General features: G+C 55.6%; 1 protein-coding gene and 1 long non-coding RNA gene across 2 annotated transcripts in view; both read right to left on the bottom strand.

The window, feature by feature from the left end:
* Positions 1-26,279, bottom strand: part of Disc1 (DISC1 scaffold protein) — a 198,672-nt gene that overhangs the window by 127,175 nt on the left and 45,218 nt on the right. The window contains exons 4-6 of the mRNA XM_027947986.2: positions 15,843-15,990; positions 6,204-6,333; positions 3,847-4,082 (exon numbers count right to left, since the gene is read on the bottom strand). Of these exons, the coding sequence (XP_027803787.2) occupies positions 3,847-4,082; positions 6,204-6,333; positions 15,843-15,990 (514 nt within the window). The remainder of the gene's footprint in view (positions 1-3,846; positions 4,083-6,203; positions 6,334-15,842; positions 15,991-26,279) is intronic.
* Positions 767-3,056, bottom strand: LOC139707902 (uncharacterized). Its single transcript, XR_011709293.1, has 3 exons — positions 2,488-3,056; positions 2,196-2,355; positions 767-2,108 (listed from the first exon to the last, which is right to left on the bottom strand). It is a non-coding gene; the product is annotated as an uncharacterized lncRNA (long non-coding RNA).

The following is a 26,279-nucleotide window of genomic DNA, read 5'->3' as shown; positions in this document are numbered from 1 at the left end:
GCCTGCTCTCACCTGTGGAGGGTCTTCCACCCAGCTGAAGTCAACCCACATGAGGTGGTGAGGGTGACAAGAGGCAGAGCACGTGGCACCAGAGACCTCTGATTCGGGTCACAGTGAGGGTGACAGTAGGCACAGTGAGAAACAAGTCGGCTCCTGCCTGGAGAACACCCTGCGCTGCCTGGCTGCAGCCCGGATTTCTGAGAGAAGGTAAGTCTGAGGGTCCCGCTAGCACACAGAGCAGGCAGGTCCAGCCACAGAGGCTCCAGGGACAGAAGGGCAGAGCTCTTCAGCCAGGGCCTAGACTGTTCTGCCTCTGACCCCAGCAGCAGCAGCACCAGCTCCAGGTAGTTCTGTCCCTCTCCAGGCCCAGGGAGTCCATTCAACTCACAGGCAGTTAATAAAGAGTTCCCACAACCTGGACCTGCACCTGCATCCAACAGCACAGTGTGAGCACAGGCTCCTAGACACACCCAAAGTCGAGCTCATACATTGACAGCTGAGTAGAAAGGAGGCTGCTTTTGGATACTGAAACTTAGCTGGCCCAAGTGCCAGCGCCTTGGGCTGACGTCTAACATACCAAACTGAAAACCAGCCAAGCTCCACCTTTCCAGAGGTTGATGTGGTTCACAGGCCTGGACAGATCTGGCCCTGCTCTGGAAAGAACACTGATCTCCTGTCAAACATCCATGATGGACCAAGAGGCAGTGAGGCAGATAATTGGATGCATTGTTTTATATTTGATTTGATTTACATTTAATTTATTTAATTTATGCTATATTACTTTTTCAGTAGATTTACCTTCCTAATTATGTTTTGCTCAGACTAATATTAACATAGTTGCATCCCTGGGGTACACACAGAATGAGAGCAGTGGGGGGTGAAGAATATGAATCATCATCACCAGGCTGGGGTTTTCGAGCTATTTTTAGAGTGGTGCCTCTCAAAGTGCTGCACAGAACTGACATATCATGTGGGTCCCAGGGCTCTGTCCCCAGCGCAGGGACACTACGCCCACTGGGCACTGCTGCCATCATACTAAGGTCCCTGAAACACAGCTCCAGAAGCAGGTTTTGAACAGGAAACCATCAGTTAAATGCCCCGTGGGCTTCAATCATCAAATGGAGTCCCCGTGTTTCAAGAGCACTCCAGGTTGTTTGTGACGACGGTGAACTCTGCTCTCAGATCCAGTCATGCCGTGCCCCAGAAACACCTGCGGTCCACTCAGACACTGGACATGTTTCCACTAACATCTGGGTCACTCTATGGTAGTGAGTGTCCTCCCTTAGAGCAGCCGCCTGGGAGCAGCAGAGGCTAGTATTCCCGGGGGCTGCTGTGTGTGGGCACCACTCCCCGTCCTCCACACAGACGAGTGGATCTGGACTTCCTATAGCTCTGAGATGCAGGCGCCATGATTATCACACTTCCTGGCAAAAAAAACTCAGAGAGACTCAAGCAACCTGCCAGGGCCAGCCAGCTGAAGAGCCAGGGCTAGGGTTCTGGATCCTCCTGTGGGACAGTGGACAACACTAGACCACGTCCAAGGCCATCCTCACATCCAGGGGCTCTGGGTCCTCCTCTAGGACAGTGTACAGCACTAGTCCATCTCCAAGGCCATCCTCACATTCAGGGGTTCTAGGTCCTCCTGTGGGACAGTGGACAGCACAGACCATGTCCAAGGTCATCCTCACATCCAGGGGTTCTGGGTCCTCCTGTGGGACAGTGGATAGCACTAGACCATGTCCAAGGCCATCCTCACATCCAGAGGCTCTGGGTCCTCCTGTAGGACAGAACTAGACCATGTCCAAGGCCATCCTCACATCCAGGGGTTCTGGGTCCTCCTGTGGGACAGTAGACAGCACTAGTCCATCTCCAAGGCCATCCTCACATCCAGGAGTTCTAGGTCCTCCTGTGGGACAGTGGACAGCACTAGACCACGTCCAAGGCCATCCTCACATCCAGGGGCTCTGGGTCCTCCTGTGGGACAGTGGACAGCACAGACCATGTCCAAGGCCATCCTCATATCCAGGGGTTCTGGGTCCTCCGAAGGACAGTAGACAGCACTAGTCCATCTCCAAGGCCATCCTCACATCCAGAGGCTCTGGGTCCTCCTGTAGGACAGAACTAGACCATGGTCAAGGCCATCCTCATATCCCACAGTTTTGGGTTGTCCCCAGATTACTCTGGACACTGCTCACCATGTTCAAGGTCATCTTCATGTCCAATTTCCCTAATAGCATCATATAGTAGAAGTCACAGACTTCAAAGAATTTGTCCACGCCATGGTCACACATCTGAGCCCTCCCTGGATCTCACCTGGTGTCACATCAGGCTGGAGGACATAAGCAGGTGTACTACCTATAAAGTGTACAGTCCAGGTCTCCAGCCCAGATCCACCTCCGACCACACTCTCCATTTCCAGGTTTCAGACCCTACCCAGCATTAGCAAGGAAAGCCCTTGAATGGGCTCTTGCCCTGAGTCGGACTCACAGGCAATGCAGAGGTTCACAGGAGGGTCTCTGAGGAGTGCACTGCCAGGAACATCCACTGGTAAGGCCAGAGCAGCCTGTGTGTTTCCAGGGTGCTGCCAAGAGGGTCATGGAGGTGCAGACAGACAGGAGGACGGGTTTCAATGGGCCAGATCCAGCCTCAGCCTGAGCCTACGCCCCTCCCCGAGGAAGGAGCAAGGCCGTGGATTTGCACAGGGAACTACCAGGGCTGGGAGGGGAATGGAATGTCCTGGGCAGATCCTAGGCTTGCTGCTGGAGTCTTTGGGAGCAGTGACCCCCATGTGACAGAGCCATCACTTGCTGAACATGGAGCCATGGGCCAAGGGCCAGGCTGAAGCTTCAGGAGACTGACCTTCCTGTACAGAAAACAGCAGCTGGAAGCAGGAGAGAGCTGAGAGGCTCCACCTGTTACTCATTCTCCTGGGTCCCGGCACCAGCTCCTGAGCCAGGGGTCACTGTCATCATCCTCCCCCAATCAGTGGGTGGGGGAGAGGGAGGAAGAGGGAGAGAGAGGGACAGGGACAGGGAAGGTGCAGAGGTCAGAAGTCCTGCCTTGGCGAGGTGTGGAGCCCCACTGTATCTGCCTGCACGGTGCCCACAGGGCTGCCACATCACTACCCACCTCAAGCCCTGGGCACCACCCGTTTCCCTGTCCCTCGTATCTCAGCGTGTCTTCTGTCTGTCCAAACTAAGATGATGAGCTCCTGAGCACCAGGGGCCGTGTGTCCTGGGAACCCTCCACAGTGCAGAGCACAGGACGCCATCCATGGTAGACAGACAGGCGAGCTGCAGGACAAGGACAGACGCCAGGCAGCAGTTTCCCTCTACTTATCGAGACCTCAGGGAAATTACTAACCTGCTCGCACTTTCCCTCGGCCATGGAATGGGCACGGAGATGGAGCCATTCAGAGAGCAAAGCTCGATACACTGTGTGGTATGGACAGGCTCCCCAGATCCTGGCTGCCAGCACGTCCCCTCTTCCCAGTGGAAGTACCTAGACTGGGTTGCCCTCTCTGTGGTGCCTGTCCCTTGGTGAGCAGCCACCTTCTCCTGATGTCGGTCCTCAGCAAAGCTGGCATCAGAATCTCTAGCCAGCCGTGCCCAGCAGTCCTCAGAGCGAGAAGCTGCTCTGGGGATGTCTGGAAGCTGCCCGTGGGATAAGCTGCCAGGCGGAGCTCAGGACGGCCCCACACGTGAAGAACCTTCCCACCGAGACTCTGATAGTGCTTCCGTCAAAGCATACGGAGAACTTAGGGGACAGCTGCAGCCCAGGGCGGCCAGCAAGCTCCTCCCTCACCCAGCCCCACGGGGCACGGCCCACAGTCCCCAAGCAAGATACCTTGTTATGTCTTCCGGTGGCTCCGCCTGGAAGTGCAGCTGACCAGCTGCGGCCAGCATGTCCTGCAGGGCCTTGCCGAGTGCCTGCAGCTGGCCCAGGGGCAGCCGGGCCATGGGCTCCGTCACACCACAGCCCTGCCCCCGGAGCAGCTGCTCCTGCTCCTCCAGCTCCCGCCCCAGCCGCTGGTCCTCAGCCTCCAGCACAGACAGCCTCGTTTGAAGAGCTTCCATTTCTTTCTGCAGAGAACCCGGAGGACAGAGTTGGTGAACTGACCCCACCCCAGGCAAAGGGACGCTGACGGTGACAGGTGTAGGTGAGGGCAGGCGCAGGCACCGGAGCCACGGTCGGCCCTCGGAGCCTGCAGGCTCAGAGCTGGCTGACCTCGGAGAATCGCAGCGGCCTTCCATTTCTGGAGGGTTGACAGAGCACCAAATAACGAGGGGGGCAGGCCCCGGATCGGACTGGAAGGGCAGCACATAACAACGGGCTGACTTCACACCAGATGGACAGACAGCAAGGACACGGCAGCAAGCTTCCCACAGAGACCTGAGCCACAGGCCAGGACAGGGAAGGCCGCTCTGTCCCCAGACACAAGAGCTTACAGAGGAAAATGTAAACCTGGCTCTTGGGTCTGCAGGTTGAGAGGCACCGAGATGCTGCAGAGGGGGGTGCCTGGCCCCTGAAGCAAACCCAGGAAGCAAACCCAGGTCCACACGGCCCATAACTGTCACCTGAGCTCGCGGTCAATGAATAAAACAGCAGCAGATGACGGAGCACCAGTGTGGGCACCGTGTCACGGCCAGAAACCACGGCACCGCCTCAGGCTCCTGAATTAAATCAGAGTCTCAGGGTGCGAGCCCCATGTTCCAGGCACTACTCCCGGCCGAGGAGGACACAGCCTCACCCCAGAGTCTCCATCCCTGGCGCATGTTCTTTCCTCCCCCGGGCCACAGGCTCTCTAGTGCTTCTGCCTCCTGAACCACCTCCTGCCCAGGAGCAATGAGAGAAATGTCAAGGGAAACAGCACCCCAAGTCTCCGCACAGTCCACAGGGCCCCTCGACCAGCCTCTGGCTCCTCTCGACACCAGCCACATTCCTCACCTTCTTGTCTCTCTTTTTTTTTTTTTTAAACTGTGGTAAAATACAACACAGGATCTGGCACCTCAGCCAGCTCTAAGTGCAGAGCTCGGTGGTGAGGTACACACCCAGTGTCCCCCGTCTCCTCCACCACCCATCCCAGAACCCTTCATCTCCTCTAACTGGAACTCTGTTTGCCCCATAAACACCAACTCCCCCGCCCCTGGCACCAAGCACCCAGCACTTGCTGTCTATGCACCCGGCTCCTCTAGGAACCTCAGTGAAGTAGGATCACGCAGTCTTTGTTCTGATGCGACTGCTGATCTCACTCCCCCACGCTCATCCAAATTGTAGCAGGTGTCAGGACTTCCTTCCCTTTTAAAGCCTGCATAATACTCCCTCAAATGTCCACACCGCATTTTGTTCATCCATTCACTTCTTGCAGAACCCGAGGGTTGCTGTCACTTTGGCCCATTGTGAACAATGTCCCCATAAACGTGGGGTCCAGAAACTTCTTCTAGTCCGTGCTGTCAGTTTTTGAGAAACATGCCCAGAGTCAGACTGCTGGGTCATGCAGAGGTTCTATTTTTTTTTTATCTGGAGGAAACTGCATGCTATTTTCCACAGGAGACCTCTATCCCAATCCCAAGATGGAAGCCACCGTGATTCTTTAATGTGTGGTCAGACCTGGTCGTTTCACTGCCTAAACACCCCAGGGGTCCCCACCGCAGTCAGCGGAAAGCCCAGGCCCTGAAGAGGCCCTGGCCCTCAGCCCAGCACCCCTGCTCCAGCTGCTCAGCCCCTCCCCAAAGTTTCTGCTCCAGCCTCACTCCTCAACCCACCACCCTGGGCTGCACCCAAACACACCAGTCACCCATTTAGGTTCTTGGCACAGTGCTAGCCCCCAGTGGTCCCGAGCACAGAGGGCCTCCTGCACGTGGTGGGCACTCAGGAAGGCTGTGGAGTGTGGGCCTCCGCCGTTCCCTGAGCACTGCCCACACTGTGCTCTGGCATCACCGTGCCTCCAGCACGAAGCCCCTGGGCTAACATTGTTTTTCTGTCGACTTGGACATTCTCAGCGACTGTGCAGACCCCTGACTGGTGACCATAATGAAGCATGAGAGCTGGATCTCACGTCTCCTCGCACCTGCCTCCCCGCAAGCCCTCCAGTCACTCCCACCCCTTTCCTTTCCAATCAAGCAAAGCTGAGACCCCCTTGCGCAGTGGACTTCCGTGGACAAGGAAACACCTGGCCTGTCTAGGGCTCTTCACTGGCTCACCTGCAGCTGCTGCCGCTCCCCAAGCAGCCAGTCCCGCCGCGCGGCAGTCACACGCAGGCCGTCCTGGGCTGTGGGCTCCCGGGGCCACGGCTCTCCTCCAGGTGGGGCTTGGGTGTCCTCGCTGCAGGCCCTAAAGGAACACACACATATTGGCACAGGGGTGCAGAAGTGGATGTCCCCAGGACCACAGGTTTTTTAAGAGCAAGAAGCTTCACAGAGCAGCCCAGCTGCTCTGACCCCTGAGGGAGCCCCCGGTGCGTTTCTGTTAATCACGCCGTCGAGGCTCTAGCTTTTTTTCCAGGCGGATTCCACCCATCGGACCTGCTCTCTGCCAGACAGCAACCCCCCAGCCACATGTGGCTACCAAGCACCTGGCACATGATTAGCCCAAACTAAGCTGTAGTGGGAGTGTAAAATGCACATCCGATTTTAAAGACTGCGTGTGAAAACAGTGTGCGGTAACTCACTAGGGAGGCCTCACGCCCAGCACACATTCCCATGGACAGTTGGACATATTGGAAAGTCGGTTTCACCTGCCTTTTACTTTTGTTTACTGTCACTTCTAGACCTGTTAAGGTCACGAGCAAGATGCCCATTCTGTTCCACTGGACCTCACTGACTTGCACCGAAAACAGCAAACGCCAGGCAGAAGAGACCCGAAACAGTTTGGGGTGATGAGAGAGGCTTGGGGCCGGGCTCTGCAGAGCAGTTTGCCGAAAGGCTCCTCAAAGCCCCTTAGAACCCTGGGGACACCCCGGCTCTTGCGGGAGCCAGCACCCTCCTCCAAGCCCCCCCATGCATCGGCCGCAAAGTTGGCTCCACAGCCTTACAGCACTCAATTTCTACCTCGATGCAGGAACAACTTAGAGCAGAACCCTGTCCAAAGTGCAAGGATCCCGTCTGAGGGACATGTCAACCAGACTCCAAGGCAGTGGCCGTGGGGAAGGCAGAGCCAGGAGGGTGCGGAACGCGAGATCCGGCTCCTTCAGAAAGCTCTATCGATGGAGAGAGAGACACAAGACCCACCAGGCATCACAGAGAGGGAATTACACAGGGTCAAAGACGCAGCTGTCACCAACGATGGTCTAAATGCAAACCCAAGCAGCAACAAATGCCACTGCCCACCGACCAACAGTCACAGGTCCCTGTAAGCCGAGTCCCTGGTGAGAGCAGAGCGTGGGATTGGAACGCAGCAGGACTGGATTCTACACTCCACCTCTCAGAACCTAGCCTACGTGAACCGCATGGCTGTGCACAGAGTGCTACAGAGACATCACAGGATTCCTAGTGGCCTTGCTCTGAGGGCCCAATCACACAGCCACCTGAGGGCCAGAGTGGTGAACCCCGACCTAAGGAGGTCAACCAGCAAACCTGGGCCCCCAGGGGCCAGCAGCCGCTAAACTAGGTCAGGAAACGAGGCAGCACGGTGGAGAATGCCCCTGCCCACTGCCTTCTCATGAGGGCAGATTTTACGGCAATACGCACAATGTGAACCAACTGTTTACAACAACATGCGCCTGAAATAGGAAAACACAGACTGGCTATCAGCTCTCCTCTCAGGCCAGTCTTGTCTAGGGCTGCGAGGGTGAGCACCCACTGTTTTCTAACAAAAATAAAACACGTTTTCCACTTGTTTCCACACATGCTAAGCAGCTACACTGTGACCTGAACATGCCCCCCACCAACCTGCCCACAGTTCCAAACAAATCCCACCAATACCTCGACTACGAGGGCACGTCCCCTGCAGGGATCCACACCTCAGACAGCCTGAAGCATAAACTCAAACCCCGCACACTATGCCTGCCTGTCTTCCTCCTTCCCGGCTCGTCAGGGGGAGCCTGAAGCTGCAGGTGCTTGCCCGTGCATGGCCACAGGCCCTCTGCCCCTCCACAGATTCACGCAGGACCGCACCCCACAGTCCTATAGAGGAAATGCTTAGGGAGCTCTCACTGAGCTGGCCCTGAGGAGGTGTTGGGGCCTGTGAGAGGGTGAGTGCTGCTCTCTGGGGAGTGGGCTCCTGCCCTGAGGAAAGGGATGGTGACTAAGAGTGAGCTGTCGGAAGCCAGCTGGCTCCCTGCTCACTGTCCTCTGCACATTCTCTCTCCCCTTCTGCTTCCTGCCATGTCATGATGCAGCCAGGGGCCCTCACCCCCAGTCAGTGCTATGCTGTTTGGGTCCTCCAGCTGCCAGAATCATAAGCCAAAAGAGCTTGTTTTCTTTACACATCACCCAGCGTCGGGTATTGTGTTACAGTAACAGAAGGTTCAAGACAGTGAGTAACAAGCCTCAGAAGTGTTGTGCTTCTGTCCCCTTCCATTCCCATCCCATCCTAGGTACACCTTCAGGAGAGTATTACTGAGCCCACCTACCAAGTGCTAGGGGTTGTGCTTGCTGCTGAGGACACCGTGGTAAACAGACTCCGTCCTTCTGTGGAGCAGGAGCAAATCTATCAACAGACACATCACCCTGCAATGGAGACATGCTCCACCCAGGGAGCTCGCCCCGGACCCAGCGCCAAGGCGGGACATCCTGGCTTCAGACCTCAGCTGAGCCCACCATCCACGTGCTCAAGAGAAGACGAGGAGCATGTCAGCGCAGCTCCCCAGGGGGCCTCAGCCCTGTGGAGAGGAGAGCATGCCTCCATTCCAGGGCCCAACTCATGCAGAGCCCTGGACACTCTGGGGATGGCCACTTACCAGGGCATTCCCCACGACTGAGAAGACTACCTGCTGGGCTTAAAGGCAAATAACAGCAGTAGTAACAAGAAGCGTTTAGCTATGGTGACATTGACCACCTGCGCTGGGGACGTGCCCCTTCACTGGGCTCCACTGTGTCTGTCAGACCTGAAGGAAATGTCAGTATTGAGCTTGCCGACGAGGGAGCTGTCATGGGAGATGGGGAGGTTTGCCAGAGGAGGCTCAGTGAGATGCCAGGAGAGGGGCGGAGCAGGCCACTCCACACTGCGGTTCTCACCAGAGTGCCCGGTGCTGGACCCAGGGGCTCGGCCCGGCCCAGCCCTCTGGACTTTTATTTGGAGACAGGGTCTTGCTGAGCTGCCCAGGTTCCTCAGCCTCCTGGATTGCCCCCAGTGCAGGTGACATCCCATCCACCTGGTGAGAAGTGGTCTGCTGGCTGCTCCCAGGGGCCAGACATCAGGCAGAGGCACAGTCGTCCAACTGTGTCCTTGGACTGACCGGCCATCAAGTCTTCCATCCTCTTGACGGGGAGGGCAAGGACAATGAGGCCTTCCCTCCAAGGCGGATGTGATAGTCAAGCTTGTGCAAGATGTGACGCTGAGCACCTACTGTGTGCAGGCCCTGTCCTCCCACTGGGGCCACCTGGGAAAGGAGAGGGAGTACCTCTCCTCGGGCAGCTTGCTGTGCCCTTCCTGGCATCTCCACACTTGCCTCAGGAAACAGGAACTCCTGAGTGATGGACATGTTGTCCTGCACAGGGTGGAGAAGGTCAAGGGCCAGCGGGCCTGAGGATGCCACACAGCCTCATGGCTCCATGAGGCCCTTGGCCCCTTGGCTGTGGGAGAGGGTGTGCATCCTCTCTGGGCCCCATGGCCCGGCACATGCCCGTCCTTGACTATGAGGCAGATGGAGCCAGCTCTCAGTACTGCCCCACTGCCCAGCACGGGGAAGGTTGAGCCAACGTCTGTGGACTGAAGGAAAGAGCCGCAGCCTAGAAACCTGAAATTTTGCATTGTTCTTCCCCCTCTGGTCTTTCTTTGCACTCATTCATTTCCCAATTTGCTCCGCTTGTGCTAATTCAGAGAGTTTCCTGAGGGGCTGTGGCTGGGGCTCAGTGGTAGACGATGGTTCAGCACGGGGTGGGGGGCTGGGTTCTATCCTCAGCAACACATGTAAATAAATAAGATAAAGGTCCATCGACAACTAAAAAAAATTAAAAATTAAATTAAAAAAAAAAGTTTCTTGAATTTCCTGAATAGACGCCCCCTGGGTGGGGTGGGAGTCACTGAAGGAAATCGCAGACAGCCACGGAGGAGCTCCAGTGCGTTGCTGGGGATGCTCCGAGTGATGGTTAATCACAGTCATTACTTAATCCATGAGAAAAGCCCTCATGACCAGCCACGGGCCTCTCTAGCTCACTCTCATGTACAAAAGGGCTCCTCAGAGGACACGGCGCAACTCGATAATGAGGCACCTTCCACGTCCTCTGTCCTCAGCACCAGGCTCCCTCTGCCCGGAGGATGTTCCCTTCACATTCCACGAGTCTCCACCCGTAATCCCCCATGTCGGTGCCAATTAGCATCGTGGCTGCAAGCTGATCAGGATGTGGAATGAGCAAACCCGCAGCAGCGAGAACTGAAACCCCACAGTGCACAGTGCCAGCAGGGACCCGGTGTCCGAGAACCCATGCTCAAACCCAGGGCTTCACACTGGCCCCATCTGGGCGTGCCCAGTACCAACAAAAACCTGAGTCTTCCTACTCCACTGTCCCTGCCAGCAATAATTTGAAGAACAAAACCTATTGTTAAAATAAGATCCTTTGCCAAAGAAAAGAGGGGCTGTAAACTGCACAGGAGACAACTCCCCATTCCCTGGTCACATTCAGGATGCAGCCGTTGTGGGTGGCTGTCCCATGATACTGAAAGGGGGCTGCAGCCCCAGTGCCGTGCAGGCTGCAGATCCCGTGCAGGCTGCAGGGGGTGTGGCCCAAGAGGAGCCACACACCACCTCCTTGCCAGCATAGCACCCAAGCTCAGGGCCTACAATGCCCTTGACCTTGCAGGCTGGCACCTCCAGAAGCCTTTGCCATTGAGAATGCAGAGGGCTGGAGCAGGGGCCCAGCTCTGCCCACGAGGTCCTGCCCCACTGCCAGGGTGGTACCTGGCTTGCACAGCCTCATGGGTGAGAGGAAGAGCCTCTGGTGGGGTCAGTCTTCGTGGGGCCAGGGAAACAGCTGTTTTGTGCCACTGCTGGGCCCAGACAATTCTAGTCTCAAAAAGGACCAAAACCTCCAGGTCAGTGCTGGCTGCCCTCCATGGTTGGAGGGAGGCCACTGGGTCTAGCAGAGCCAAGTGAGCCCTTCTGAAGAGCACCGTAGTCACCACCTGGTGACACTCTGGACCAAATCCACGACACACCACCTGCGTGTGGCTCTGTCCCTCAAGGAGAAGTCCAGCCAGTCCTAGAGCCCCGAAGAGTGATGCAAATCTCAAAAGAGCTTCCTCAACCAACTAACAACGTCGCAAGTTACCTGGGCCACTCGGAGCAGAATGGGACATGGGACAGTTGCCTGGATGATCCAAGCAATCTCAGTGTTCCTCCTTGCGGACGTGGTTGGTCTAAACACCAGAGGGAGAAGGCAATAGAAGTCACATCCTTCCTCGTTCCACTCCTGGAAACACCCCCAGGAGGGAAGCAGGATGTGTGCCTGGGCTTGGGCGGTTATGGTGGCCTCAGGACAGGCTGCGGCTGGGTCTGAACCAAGGGGGGACCTGGGAGAGCTTTGTCTGGGAGTTATAGTTTATGACCCACTAATTCCAGAGCAAGCCCCGGGAGCCCCTGTGGCCCAGTCGACTTACTCCTCCCCTTCTCCCTTCTCCTGGCTCTTCCCAAAGCCATGACAGGCTCTGGAGTGGGACTCCAGGAGTGGGACACCACATGCCAGTGTCCCTTCTGGGTCACCCCCCCCCTTCAGCTCCAGTTCAGGATTCAGAAACACTGCCTGGCACATGTGTAATGATGGTCCCGTGGGCATGGCAGCCACCTGACTCATACCCAGGAAGGTGCACGTGGCCTGCCTCACTCAGTGAATGCCACCTGAGCCAGGCACGGTTGCCACTCCCTGTTAGGAGGGCCTCTGGGGAACCACCTGGGCCTGCAGGAGAGCCAGCACATGGACCCCTGCATACGGAAGGCACAGAGCCTGTTGACCAAGGAGGCTGTGGTGACGGAGGGACGGGATCAGAACCCAGGCAGGGGACACTTTGAACTAGACTGCGTGAAAATTAGTGACTAAAAATGACCTGGACATCTGTGCCTTCTGCCCAAGGCATCCTTAAGAGACAGGAGGAGCTGCTTCAGCAGGTAGGAGAATTACAAAGCATCTGCATTTGTCCCCACTGAGGGGAGAGTCCCCGGGAGTGAGTGCCAAACAGAGGGACACCCACACCAGAGCCACACCAGGAACACAGGGTCCCCAAAGGCAGCCCCCCATAATGTGCCTGCATGAGCATACGTGGCTGCTGATGGAAGTCCACAGCTCTCATCAGAGTCTCAAAGGTACACCTGCTCCCAGAGAGGCGGAGAGGTGTTTATCTGTGTTAGTGTTGAGACTTAACCAGTTAATGCTACTGGTTTATTTCTACAGGAACAGCCAATTCCTTGGAAAGTTCCTGACTTGAGGGGAACTTTGTGTCCGCGCCCCCTGGTGGCTTCTGGGAGAACTGCAGGCGCCTCCCTCCCAGGAGGCCCGGAGTCCAGCCAGGTCACTGGCCGCAGGGGCAGCTGGCTTGCTGAAGGACAGGCTTCTTTAATTGGTAACTATGCAATCATGTTAACATGCATTAGGAGGAGGTAATAAATAAGAGGACTTCAATGCACTGTCGTCTAGCTATGGCAATTACAGAACAGGTGGCCGTGGCAAAAGCAAAGGCAAGAGAATAAAAAATGACCACATTCAGGAGCACGATCTGACCCGCCCCCTTGTTCTCTGATGAGGGTTAGAATGAGAGGATCTGACCAGAGGAGCCATTGGACTTGGAGGTCAGGGCTGGGGCCCAGGAAAGGGTCAGCCAGGGCAGCCTTGCAGTCCTCCTGGGGAACCACACAGGAGAGGCCACTGAGATGGGGACTCAGGAGAAGGGCTGAATGGGGAGAGGGCAACACACGTGGACAAGGCATGGATAAAGCGACAGATACTTTTGTGGGTGAAAAGACAAACTCAGAAAAGGCCAGGGAGGTGTCCCGAGGGAGATTGAGGCGTGGGCAGGCACTGGGGACAAGCGGAGGGCAGAGCTGTGACACTGAGGGCACCCGACACCTGGAGGTGTCTGAGACCACCCGGATGGTGCAATGTCCCACGTCATGACCTAATACAGTCATAAATGCAGGATACCAGCTTTATTTTGGTTGATCCCGTTCTGTGAGGAGCAAAGCCAAGACTATAGCAAAAGCCTCACACTCTGTCCACCCTGCATGCCAGGCTGCTGTGGCTCAGATGGGAGGTGTCCCCAGAACACCTGTGAGAGACAGTGCAAGAAGGCTTAAAGGGAAAGTGATCAGCCTAATCAGTGCGTTGGTCCCTGACAGGAACCACTGGGTGGCGTGAGGCAGGTGGGTGTGGCTGGAAGAGGTGCGTCCCTGGGGCTCCTAGAGTATATTTCTTGACCCCACTAAGAGAACGGTCTCAGCTTCCTGGTGCCATATGCCCAGCTGCTGTGCTCTGCCATGCCCACCCACCATGATGTTCTGCCTCATCTTGGGTCCAGGGCCATGGAATCGGCCATCTACGGACTGAGACTTCTGAAATCATGAGTGACTAATAAACTTGTCCTCCTTTAAACCTGTTCTTGTCAGGTCTTTTGGCCACAGCAGCCAAACGCTGACTGAAACACAGGCTGAATGGACAAGCCTCTGCCAAATGCCCGGGAGAGGTGGCCTGGGGGCCGATCACCCACTACTGGGCCTGCCCAAGCCCTGGGCCTGGCCACCTCACCCTTCCATCCAGACATGGACGTGGGTGGTTAGGGGAGACCTCCGGTACTTGTGGCCATCAATACACAGAGGTACCTAGCCCCCAGAATCGCCATGACAACTAAGTGACAACTCCTGCCTGTCTACAGGCGAAGGGACACACCAACCGAAGGCCATCCACACAGTGAAACTCTATCAGCCTTCAGAAGGAAGGACGTCTGACACCTGCTGCAACATGGTGGACCTCAGGGACGTCATGCCAAGGGACAGATGCCAGTCACTAAGGACACACACTGTGACCGCACCTCCGGGAGGCACCCAGAGTCTCAGAGGCACAGAAGGAACAGTGACGTCTGCAGGCAGGGAGTGGGGGTGCTGTTAGAGGGGGCAGAGTTTCAGTTCTGTGAGACAAAACGTCCTGGAGATGGACAGTGGTGACAGGAGTGTCCTTGGCACCACTGCTCTGTGCACCAGACGGTGGGTGACTACAGGTGGGTTGTATGTTGTGCACATTTTATTGCAACAGAAATTAAACTAGTTACCGAGAGCACTCAGTAACTGTTACGCACGTGTTTGTTAAACAGATAGAGACAATACCCGGGCTGTGCAGACTTGGGTGGGAATGAGAAAGAGCTCAGGATAAAGGAAGAACTATGGAGAAGGTCAGGCTGGAAGAGTCCCCGTGACCAGGCGGAGGACCGGGGGGAGCAAGCCCAGCCTCAGCCTGCGGAGAATGGGACTGGAGTGGAGCTTGCCCCTAAGAGGCCACCTCACAATTCCTCGGGGCCCCCACGGACAGGACAGGACCTACAGTGCCCCACCGTGCACGCCACTCCGGGATGCCAACCCCGGGGAAGGAGGGCCTTGCAGTCCTGCCAGGCTTCAAGGAGGCACCAAGAAGAACCGCACAGCCAGTGCCCTGCGCTCAGCAGGGATAGGTTGGCCTTGTGCTCGTGAGGGCAGCTGTAAGAGGAAACAGAGCAGGATTGCTGGGTCCACGCATATGCCCAAGTAGGAGCAGACCCCAAGTCGGTCCGTGCCATTGACGAGACACCTGCCCGGCTCAGGCCTCACCACGGAAGGGTTAGGCAGACAGTGGCCCTCCCGCCTTTTAAACATGCCAGTAGCGGGGACCCACCCCCAGAAGTCTGGCTTAGCTCATCTGTGGCAGAGCCTGGACAGCAATAGCTTTAAAACCCTTTGGCGGTTCCAGCATGCAGCCAGGTTGAGGCCCACTGGGTTGAAGGTCAGTGCCCTCCATGTCCCTCCTCCTCAGCAGGTCCCACATCTGCAGCTCAACCAACTATGGATCCAGAACAGTCCCTGAAGAGTTGCATGGGTGCTGAACATCACAGGCTGGGTTGCCTGTCGATATTCCCTTAACAGTGTGGTGGACCACACAGGGTGTTCCCATTGTGTTAGGTGTGGAAAGTCCCTAGAGGTGGTCTAGGACCCCGGGGGATGTGCACAGGCTCGTGCAAACACTGCACCATCTGATGAGGGACCTGAACGTCTGTGGATGGGAGCCCCAGGATGTTGGAAACACCAGCCCACAAACTCAGACAACAACTATAGTGCCAATACCAGGGAGCCTGGGGGTCAGCAGCAAATCTGCTCAGGAGCCAGAGATAAGCTCAGGACTGTGGGGCCACCCATGAAACTCACAGGATGCTTAGGAGACCCCACTGCCTGGACAGCCCCACCACCACCACCTTCTTGGACCCTTGGCTCCCAGTGCAAGCCAGTACCTCGCTGCCCCAGGCCCTAGTTGAGGCTCTCTCCTGTCAATCAAACAGCAGAAAGGGCTTCTTTCTCCAGCAGCATGACCCCCAGGACACCTCCCTCTGGAAAGACCCACCTGCCCCAACAAGGGACACCTCCCAGAAAAAAGCAACTGGGAGGTTTCCACGGCCAAGCCCCTCCCAGCCCAAGAGAAGATGAGGGGGTGTGGTGGTGACCACCAAGTACTCACTGCTGAGCAGCAACCTGCAGGATGGCCTGGGCCTGCACCGCCAGGTGGCCCAGGAAGCTGTGCAGAGCCGGCTGCCTCGAGGGGAGCCCCAGCTGCAGCCCGCCTGACTCTCGCTCCAGGTCTTCTAACCTCTGTTTCAGCACCTCAGCTGGGACCCCAAAGCAGAAGAGAGAAGAAAGACCATGAGACTCAAGGCGGATAAGCCAGGACCTCTCCCCACAGCCCCAGCCCTCCCTTGCCAGAGTGAATCAGGGGAAGGGGCTGGTTTCCAGGCCACGACCCCCCAGGGGAGCTTCTGAGAATCGACACTCTAGCCGCAGTGGGGCCGCCACCTCACATCAACTGGGAAACAAGCCAGTGCCCGAGATTTGATTTTAAGATTGTTTCCTCCAACACGCACATCCAGGTAGAGCCCGTGACACCTCCCGAGGCCACGGAGGCAGAGTTCACCTCCCCACGCTGGCCGCACAGCCACATCTGCCATAAAGTGGGGGTCCTGTGATGGGTCCCCTGCCCCCAAACAAGGGATGAATATGGAGTCACTGCAGAAGCCGGGCTCCCCTCCCACAGGGACTCGCCTCGTGAGCAGATTCCTAAAGAACTAGAAAGCTTCCCGGGAAGCTCTGTGGCAGAGGTCTCAGGACACCATTCCTCAGGCTTCTGTCCTGGTGGCCCTTGCCAGGCAGGTACACCCTGGCCACAAACCTCTCCCCCGGAGGTCTTGGGTGGGGGACAAGGTCCCAGGGAGCCACCTCTAGCCCGAGCACACTCTGCCCCCCCTGAATGCCTGCACAGCCCCAGGGCCCAAAGGCCATTTGCCAACAGGGCCACTCCCACGGATCTTGTCCTAAATTAAAAGTTTCAACAAGCTTGTCACTTTGAACAATGCCTTTCCTCAGTCACAGGCAGTAAACACTAGCCACAGGGCACCTCTGGACTTGACTCTTCTCCCACGCCGGCTCTCTCCCAGGGCACACCCTGGATGAAGCAAAGGCAGTGAGCAGGTGTCCAGGCAGGTGCCCCAACTCGGTGCTGACCACTGACAACCCTTCCCACAAACTGCCAAGAGCACTGGAAGCAATGGCCAGAAGCTGCCTCGGGGAATTTAGCAAAGGTCATTCTCAGGGGTGTGGTGGCCACACCTGTAATCGAGGCCACTCGGGAAGCTGAGGCAAGAGGATGGCAGGTTCTAGGCCAGCCTCAGCAACTTAGCGAGGCCCTGTCTCAAAATAAAAATTTTAAAGTCTGGGGATGTAGGTCTGTGGTACAGCACCTGGGTTAGTCCCTGGTACCACCAAAAAAAAAAAAAAAGAATCATTCTAAGGACACTGGCCAGAGCCCCATCAGGATGGTCACCAGCAACGTCACAGCCTCATGGCTCCCAAAGTGCCTCTTAATCCTGCAGTCCACCAGCCATCAGCTACTGGGGCCAGCTTCACGTCTGGATGGCGCTAAGGGTGTGCTACCCGCTGGGTTTCCCAAGTTATACCCCTTCCAAGCAGAGGGAGTTCCTGGCCAGCACTAAGGCCCTGAGGTGCCACGCACTCCAAGTCTAAGGGACATTCTAGTGGGAAACCAAGGAGACAAGGAGAGAGGGTGTGGGATGGGCTTGGTTGTCAGAGCCACACGGACTTGTAAGGACTTTGGTGTTGACCCCAAGGAAGATAGGAGCCATCGAAGGGTTTTGAGTGGGAGAGTCCATGACCCAACTCATGGTCAGTAGGATCCCTGGTTGCTGTGCTGGAACACCTGTGAGAGGGCATACTGAGGTTCAGTGGAGGCCACCCGCCCGCTGCTCCTCAGCACACCACGTGAGTGCCTGTCCTTGAGCTGCAGGGTGGAGACGAATGACAGGGAGCAGCCTCCTACATCTATGAAGGAAGAAGCCTTCACATGCACTGGCGGCCTGCCGAGCAGGTTGGTCCCCGCTGCTCTGTGGGGTCACGGAACACGCGGCGTGAACTATCTGAGAGGCAGGACAGTCACTCTACGTTCTGAGGGCCTCCAGGGCTGACGTCTTCTCAAGCCACCATTCTCCAGTGTTTACGGAATGGCCAGGAAACGCACTTCCTTGAGAGCTGCTCTTCAACTCACATAGCCACACTCGCTATGTAGAGGACCAGTTTGCTGAGAGTCACGCTGTGATGAGATGCGACCCCACCGTCCCAAGCACCCGCTGAGCCTGTCTGCTCTGGGTTCATTTCAGGTTCACTGCAGCCTCCAGGCACGATGACCACTGCTAGTGTCTGCCACGTGCCCAGGTTTACGTGCATGATCCCCAAGCTTTTCGATGACACACAGAGTGAGTCACCCATGTGGAGAGGGAAACACCGAGAGCTTAAGTGACCTGCCAAGGCCTTGAGGCCCACCTGCAGCGGAGGCAGGTGGGAGCCGGTCTTTTCTGGCGCCAACCTCTGGGTTTTTCTATTCCGCTTCACAGGAGCACCCCAAAGCTCACCTTCCCTATCATGCGCCTGTGACACAGGCGTCTTGTCTGCCTATTCACTTGCCTGGGCCCTGGAAGTGATGAGACCCACCTGGTGGGTGCTGAGCCTTATCCACCTGTCTTGCCAAGAGCGGGCCTGGTGCCAGCCACAGGATAGGCACTGAGGGCGTGCTGGGTGAACAAGTGAACCAGCATCTCTGTTTCTGTAAACAGGGATGCCACCACCACCTGGGAGCTCTGTGGGTGCCTGGCACAGAGCCGCACGTCATCCATTTCACCTGCAAGGAGGCCCCACAAGGGAGACTGTGATTTCCACTTTGCAAATGAAAAACTGGGGCTTGCAGAAAGCTGAGGAAATTCTTCTAGGTGCGAAACACAACCGTGTGGATTCAGAAGCAAAGACAAGTCTGTCTGACACCAAAGTCCCATCCTCACCCCTGTTCTTCCCGTGGGTGGACGTCACCCAGGTTTCGTGTGGCCACTCAGCCAGTGTCTCAGGCCAATGCGGACTACACAGCAGCTCGTCCTCCACAATGCTGCCCCTCTCTAACGGGAGGTGCCCAGCAGCCACAGAGCACACATAGGGGTAGTCAGTAGCCCTCAGATGCCCACTCCTGGTAGGAGGCAGCAGGGGGTATTTTAATATTTCAAGATGGAAACAGGGTGCAAAACAACAGGCAGCACATCATCTGCACTTGACGACTACAGGGATGTTCAATGAGAAACAAACCTGAGAGGAAACAGGAGTGTCCACCATCAGCCATGTGATGGGGAGTGATTTCATCTCAATTTCTCTCTCACTGAATCAGCTGCGCAATCTTGAGCTGCTTTTATTTAGAAAGTTATTAACTTGCTGGTTCCTTATGCTAGTCTTTGATTTCTGCATAAAAGTGGAGATTTGGTTTCCTCAGATTCCTGATGCTAAGCTGCTTAGAGTAAGCCTGGCTTCTGTGGGTCACTCCGCCTTTCAGGGGACACCAAAGAGGATTTCTGGAAGCTCATCTTCTACGCGTGCGAGGTGTGGAGGGAAGGCTGGGAAATTGTTCTGACGTGGCATCAAAGGGAAGCAAGCCTCGGGAGGGATGGGAATGCGGGCAGATGAGCACTAATTTGACGGTGATGCTTGCCCACTCAGCACTTCGCTGACGGCCCTGTCCTTGGTATATACTCATTGATTTGCTCTGACAATATTTCAACAGAAGATGAGGTTTGAAGCATCTGTTCTCCCCCAGCAAAAATTTACCATGCAAAATAATTAAATTGTGAGTGATCACAAATTGCAAAAGTAGGGGGATTTCCAGTGCTCACCCTAGGTCCTAGGCACGTGGCAGGATAAGCAGCCTGTGTGCAGGGACGTGTGGGTGTGCACGCATGCTGTCAACACGCCCTGCAGACAATGCTAGGGCGGCAGCGCATGGGCATATCAGAAACCACATGCCCTGAGGGGGCAGCTTCCAGGAAGAGCCCAACTCTGCATCATTCCAGAACCTTCCTTGCCTTGACACTCCACCGGAGTCCAATGTCCCTTCACCGGAGTCCAGTGTCCCTCCACAAACACCAACCACCCGAGGTCCTAGGGAAGCCACTAACCCACCAACTGAAATTTGGTTACTTTTCAGTAAACTCTCATATTTTCAGGATTGTACATAAAAATCCGCCCTAGAGTTGTGTTTTCACAGTGGAAAAGTGGTCACTTGCATATGTGGTCCAGGTTCATGGCTCAGAATCAGGGGTGGAGGAATCTCCACTGGCACCTGTCCAGGGAAAGAGGGATGAGCTCATACACCTCTTCCTAAGTCCATGGAAGCCACCAGACCATCAGTGCTACAATTGCCACCACCTCATGGCTATCCCCACCATCATCACCACCAATAATCACCACTACTACCACCATCACTACCATCTCCTCCATAACCACCACCACCTCCATCACCACCACCTGTCACCACCACCATGAGCCCGCCCCCGTCCACCAGCACTCCCACCACCATCGATGCGCAACACCATTCCTGTGGCCCTTACTGATTACCAGGAGACAGAGTCACTCAACTCTCTGCTGTTTGTTAAGAGACCTGAGTCAAAAGCTCTTACTAAAGAAGGAGACATGTTCTTCACATCATTTCCAAGTTGTTATGATATAGAGAACTCGCAAGAATGGGCAAGAGAGGAAACTCCACTCCCGGTCAACAGAAGCCCAAAGGGACACATGGCACCATGCTGACAGCGTCCACAGTGGCCGTGACTCTGTCTGGTATATATTTGAACTGTCTAAAGACTAGATTCAGGGTTGGGAATATAACAGTAGTGTGAGGCGTGGAAAGCCCCACGTCTCACGAGGCTGCTTTACCTGTCGAGTCCGTCCCTGCCCTCCAGCTCAGCTGTACAGAATGTGCCGCTCACCTCCCTTCCTCACGACCCTTCAAGCCTGCATGACCTGAGAGTCCTCGTGACAGTGGTCACCAAGAGGGGACTTGCAGCTTAGCAGGGTTCCCACACCCACGGGATGGGGTTGGGGCTTAAGAACAGTCTGACACCTGCCTCCCACCAGACCCGAGACCTCTCCTGAATGGCTGTGTGGTCTTGAACTGTCAGAACCTCTCTCAGCCTCTGCTCCTCCACAACGAAATGGCCTCGCCTGGGGACATCCCTGGGCAAGAGGGCCCAATCCTAGGTCAGGGCTACCAGATCAGCACAAGGCAGGGTGCAAGATTTAGCTTCAAGACCCTTTCCAAGTCCACTCCCTAACATTGTGCCCAGGCTGAGCATGACACTGAGAAGGCAGTCCATGGGGAACTGAACAGATGGCCCTTCCAAGGCACTCCCAGCTGCAGTAGGGGACCTCCATGAGAGTCACAGCTCTTCCACGTAAGAAGTGAGCATAACCCAGAAGCACAAAAAAATATAGCAAGGCTTTAGCAGTAATACTGCTTAAAAACTGGGTTACAACTTAATATCCTTTCCAGGCCCCTCTAATCCTTAAAGCTCCACAGGGCAGCATCAGGAACCCACCAGACCCAGAGCTGCCCCCTTGCTCTGCATTACAGAGACACATGAGCATTCAAACCCACACAGAGAACTGGGGCTTGCCACCCGTTTAAAAATGTATAAAGTCTGAAAGAGAAGCTCTTGCTAAATGCAGTGAAGGTCCTCCTACATGAAATAAGGTCCATGCCAGTTTTCATTTTAATGGAACTGAGATACATGTTCGGTCATTACGGAAATGGGCTGCTTGCTTGGGCAATGGCGGACTCATTTGGCAATCCAGACACACAGCTGACAGGTGGGTCAATTCTGTTCACTGAACACAGGTGTTAGCCAGGTACAACCCACCTAAGAAAATCTTTAGAGCAGACAGGCTAAAGTGCCCCATCAGCTACCGTCAGGACCGTGGGGAATTTCTGCAAGCAACACTACAACCTGAAGGTCCAGACAAGGGTTCTCAGGCTGTTTCTACAGCAGCAGTGACTTTGAGAAAGACACCACTGAAATCTGGATGTTCACTTTTTAAATTTCTCCTTCACAGGCTCCTTTATCTTCTTCCATGTTCATTAGAGGTTCCAGGCCATTAGTAGATTGTCGTGCCTCTTGGGCGATGTAAATACAACTGGCACCAAGGTTATTTTTGGAAACCACACAAATGAAAGACTCCAAACATCTACTCATTATTTCTCTCTATTGATTTTTGGCCGCACTCGGTTTTCACTATTAAACCAACATGGCACCCAATTAGTTCCTATGAATAGACTTTTCATGAGTAATTTGCTCTGCTGGTGTTTTCATAAAAAATTAGCTGGACACATCTGTTTGTCAGCGCTCAAAACCAGTGCTCATTCACCCCTTTAATGGCAACGCTGCAACCCGCAATCTTTGAGGACTTAATTGTTTTTTTATAGAACATCTCTGAGCAGATTCCTCTCTAATGGAATTTGGGATGTTAGGAGCGCACCATTGAGCAGCCACCAACATCATTATTTTAAATACATAATGCAAATCCTGCTGTGTGCACAGCCCTGTCTGGAATGGACGAGTGGAACACACACCAGCGTTGCCTTCAGTGCCAAGGGGATTTCACTAAATTGGTCTCATGTCAGCATGAACAGCTTAAATTCTTTGAGTGGCATAGAGGGATCTAGACACAACAGCACAGTCCAAAAAACTCAGAAGATTAAATTGTTTTCACTAGCCTGAGTTCTTCCAATTAGGATGAAATCCAATCCAAAGGAGCAAGGCATGCTAGACTATTAGCTCCTTGGAACCAAGTAGAATTAAGCTGTCTTCTTTTGGCAAAAGCACTACAACGTGAGTAAACATGACCTTCAATTCAAAGGCAAAGTTAATCCAGAAAAATCACAAAATGGCACCAGTGATAAGACTAATAAAGAGTCATGCTCACCAGGTGCCGAGGTCCACGCCTGTAATCCCAGTCGCTTGGGAGGTTGAGACAGGGGATACAAGCTCAAGGCCAGCCTCAGCAACTCAACAAGGCCCTAAGCAACTTAGAAGACCCTGTCTCAATACAAAAATAAAAAGGATTGGGGAGGTGGCTCAGTAGTCAAATGCTGGGTTCGATCCCCTGGTACCAAAAAAAAGAAAGAAAAACCGAGCCTTGCTTCCCTCTGCCCTGGCTGCAAGCGGCACCTCTGTGAACTGAAGTGGAATCCAAGGACACAGAAGGCCCCACAGGGCAAGCTGGAGAAGTGCCTCCCGGCTTCTCAGACCCTAGCAGCTCTCACAGGTAACGGGCCTGGATAGAAGCACTTCCCGGAGCAGGAACACAGTGGGGAGAGGTGCAGGTGTGAGAACCCACTCAAGCCCTCAAGTGGCTCCCATGGCAAGAAGGCAGCCCAGCCACCAGCCCTCCTGGGTCAGCAGGTTACAGGACGGCACTCCGAAACTCCTGAGCTACGAAAGGACCCTTGGCAGCTCCAGGACTCTTCCTGGGAGATGAGGCCGAACTCCTGGGCCAGATGGAAACTCCCAGAAGGTGCTGTCCGGCTATAGGCCAGGGGTGGTGACACTGGTTGACCTACCTCCCAACCTACTGCGCCTAAACAAAAGGCACATAGTGTGTGTGCAGTAGTGAGGGTGCAGAACAGCACTCAAAAAACAACTCTCCACTGAAACTAGAATCTGAAAACTAAGCATCATAGATCACGCAAGATGCTACTCTAAAGACTAACACCTGGGGTGAGTGAAAGCCCGAAGGGGAGCGTGTGACCCCGCCTCTGATGTAAGAAGCAAATAAAAAATGAAACCATCCATTTGCTTTTAGGGTCAGGAGACAGGTTTAGTCCTGGATCCACCCAAGCAACTCTGTAGCCTGAGGGTTGACCAACCGCAGTCACTCTGCCCCTGTGAGGATAGTGACACTAGACGAACCTGTGCCAGGGGTGATCGTGGCGAGGAGAGAGGAAAGGGCTGTTAAATACAAATGAAGGGTGGCTGCGAAAGTCAGAATGGCCCTAGGAGACGCAGCCACGGTCCCAGCTTGTTGCTGGGATAACTCCACTCTACAGGGGTCTCACACTCAGCGTGGCCCAACGCCTGGGGGCCTTCACATTGGGAGGAGCCGACGGCCAATCCTGCTCAGTGCTCCCAGATTCTTAGAGGTACCACATACAACTGCCCCGCCCTCCCAGGCTCAGTTCAGGCCTCCAGCACATGAGAAGGCAGCACAGGCTTCTGCTAGGTCCCGGGTTCTAAAGTACTTCGAGGAACAATGTGGCGCATGGAGAGCTAGGTTCCATCACATACATCAGCAACAATATCAGGACAGACACGGGAAGCCGTTGCAACAGGAAACCACTGTGGAAAGCCCAGGTGCTGGACTCCTAGTTCAACTCTACCCAACACAGAAGCCCGCTCCTAATTAACAGGCCTGCCATTACCCCAGATCCTTGCAGGTGAGGAGGGCCAACAAAGAAGTGTGAGGTGTCCAGGAAGATCATTCAAGTCCATCCACCACTCTTCTCCTGGAATCCTAAAGCCTCCTCCTGAACTGGGACAGGAGACCACAGTCTGGGGCCACCTGCAGAACTGGGCCTGCTGGGATTCCAGTGGAGTGACACCATCAATAGCAAGTATGCCACCCGCAGTGGGGAGACGGTCCCTTTGTCCCAGGGGAGGGCACACATCTTCCCTGTTCCTTAGGTGCCACAAGGAGGCACTCCCTGTGCCCCAGTTTGTGCACATGTCCCTGCTGGAGGCCTGGGAGGGGAGCTGAGCAGCAAGGCTGGGCACTTCCCCTCCTGCCGGTTGGCGGCTGGACGCTTTGCGGCCCTCCTTCTAGTCTGTCCTCTGTGACCCACGCTTACAAAGCAGGCCCAAGATGGAGCGCTCCTCGCTGGGGCTGGCAGGCAGGTCTCGCTCTGGGGCTTAGTACTAAGGTCCACTTTTGCGGGTTGCCTGAGTCAGACTGGCCTTCTCAGCACTTAGGGCAAGTGTTTCAGAGTTACCTGGGGCTGTGCCAGTTACTTTTCGCTGGCTCTCCCCTCTGAGCCTGCCTTATACCTCTGCTTCATAATGCCGAGCTGGCCTCTACAGAAAAGCCCACTTCCAACCTGGCTGCTCACGTGGGGGGACTGCCAGGGTGGAGAGGGCAGGGCCGCCCCTCCACTCTGCTCGCTGCTCCTCCTGGCTGCCACGCCCCAGCACCGCCCTCCAGGAGATGCAGGCGACGCCCGTGGGTGGCATCCTCAGAGTGCACAGAACCAGCCTCACCCCTCAAAGACCACCCCAAGCAGCCAGCCTCATGGGCCCTCCGCCTGCTCAGGAAGTACCCGCGGAACTTCCTCCCAGCCAGCCAGGCAAATGCCACACTATTCCAGGCCACCTCCTGTAGGTGAAGACTGAGAGTCCCTGGAGCCCATGCCAGAAGGACCTGGTTCTCCAAGACCATGCCCTCTCCATGGAGCCTGTCACAGGGGCGTCACCGTAGTGGGTACAGAGTGGGCCCGGCCCCCTCCCCACACCTGCTCCCCCGTGTCCCCGTCCATGTTGCACAACGGACAGAAGCTAGGCAGAGAGCCCAGAGCCAACCGTGGCCAGGAGGGCCATGACTCAACCCCCTAGAAACAGACAATGCCCCGTGGGCAACAGGCAGCTCTCCTACAGAGAGTGGCAGAGAGAGCACCAAGCAGGGGGACAGACTGGACACAGAAAGTCAGCGAGATGTGAGGAGCCCTGTATTTGCAAGAATGAGGTTATCTAGACACGAACCAACAGAGAATGAGTGAGGGGCAATGGTCAGCCAGGGTCTGTCCCTCTTGGGGACAGGTGCCAACACCTCAGTGGGGAGATGCCAGTTAAGAATGGAAGATTCCAGGGCCCTCATTCTGAGGCCCACTCTGGAGTTGGCTCTCCTGAAGCCTGGGGTTTCTGGAAATGTTCCCCCACACCTGTACTCAGAGGACGATGGCAAGCAGGAGGGAAGGGGCCACCTGGGGGAGGAGGCAGGGGGCAGCCTGGGGGAGGCCCAGACACTGGAGGGCTCTTGCCCTCCCCATCCTGCAGGCAGGGTTATTGCACACGGTTCTCTCCCCTGGGTCAAGGGCTTCAAGAAAAATCACCTTGAAATTTGGAGGTGCCTGTAAGAGGGCAAAATGGGGTGTTATCTGGGGCTAAGTGATTCAGAGCCACTCTACTGCCTTCTTCAAACAGAGTCCTGGGGAGGCACGCAGTGTGGAGTGGTCCGGGAGGCAAAGGTCTCCCCCTACCCCTGCTGTTCCTGAAGAACCAGGGACTTCCAGGCTCCCAAGGACCCAGCAGGCAGGGCCTAGCCTTGTCCCAGGAGACAGTCAGGGAAGCAGCTCTGCCCACAGCCAGGCAGGGCACACCAGCTGAGCCATTGAGGCCAGCCCAGGCCCCAGAGCAGTGTATTTGCTGGTCCAGCCTGTGCACGAGGGGCAGCGCCCATGGACTGGATGGCGAGCACATTCGGTCTAATGGACTAGAGGAAAGCCAGTATGCGTCGGAGCAGGCTGTGCTTTTGT

This window comes from Marmota flaviventris, chromosome 12 (genome assembly GCF_047511675.1).
Source record: "Marmota flaviventris isolate mMarFla1 chromosome 12, mMarFla1.hap1, whole genome shotgun sequence".
In the NCBI taxonomy this organism is placed as follows: Eukaryota; Metazoa; Chordata; class Mammalia; order Rodentia; family Sciuridae; genus Marmota; species Marmota flaviventris.
Note: the sequence above shows the minus strand (reverse complement) of the source record. Positions and strands in the feature narration are given on the sequence as shown.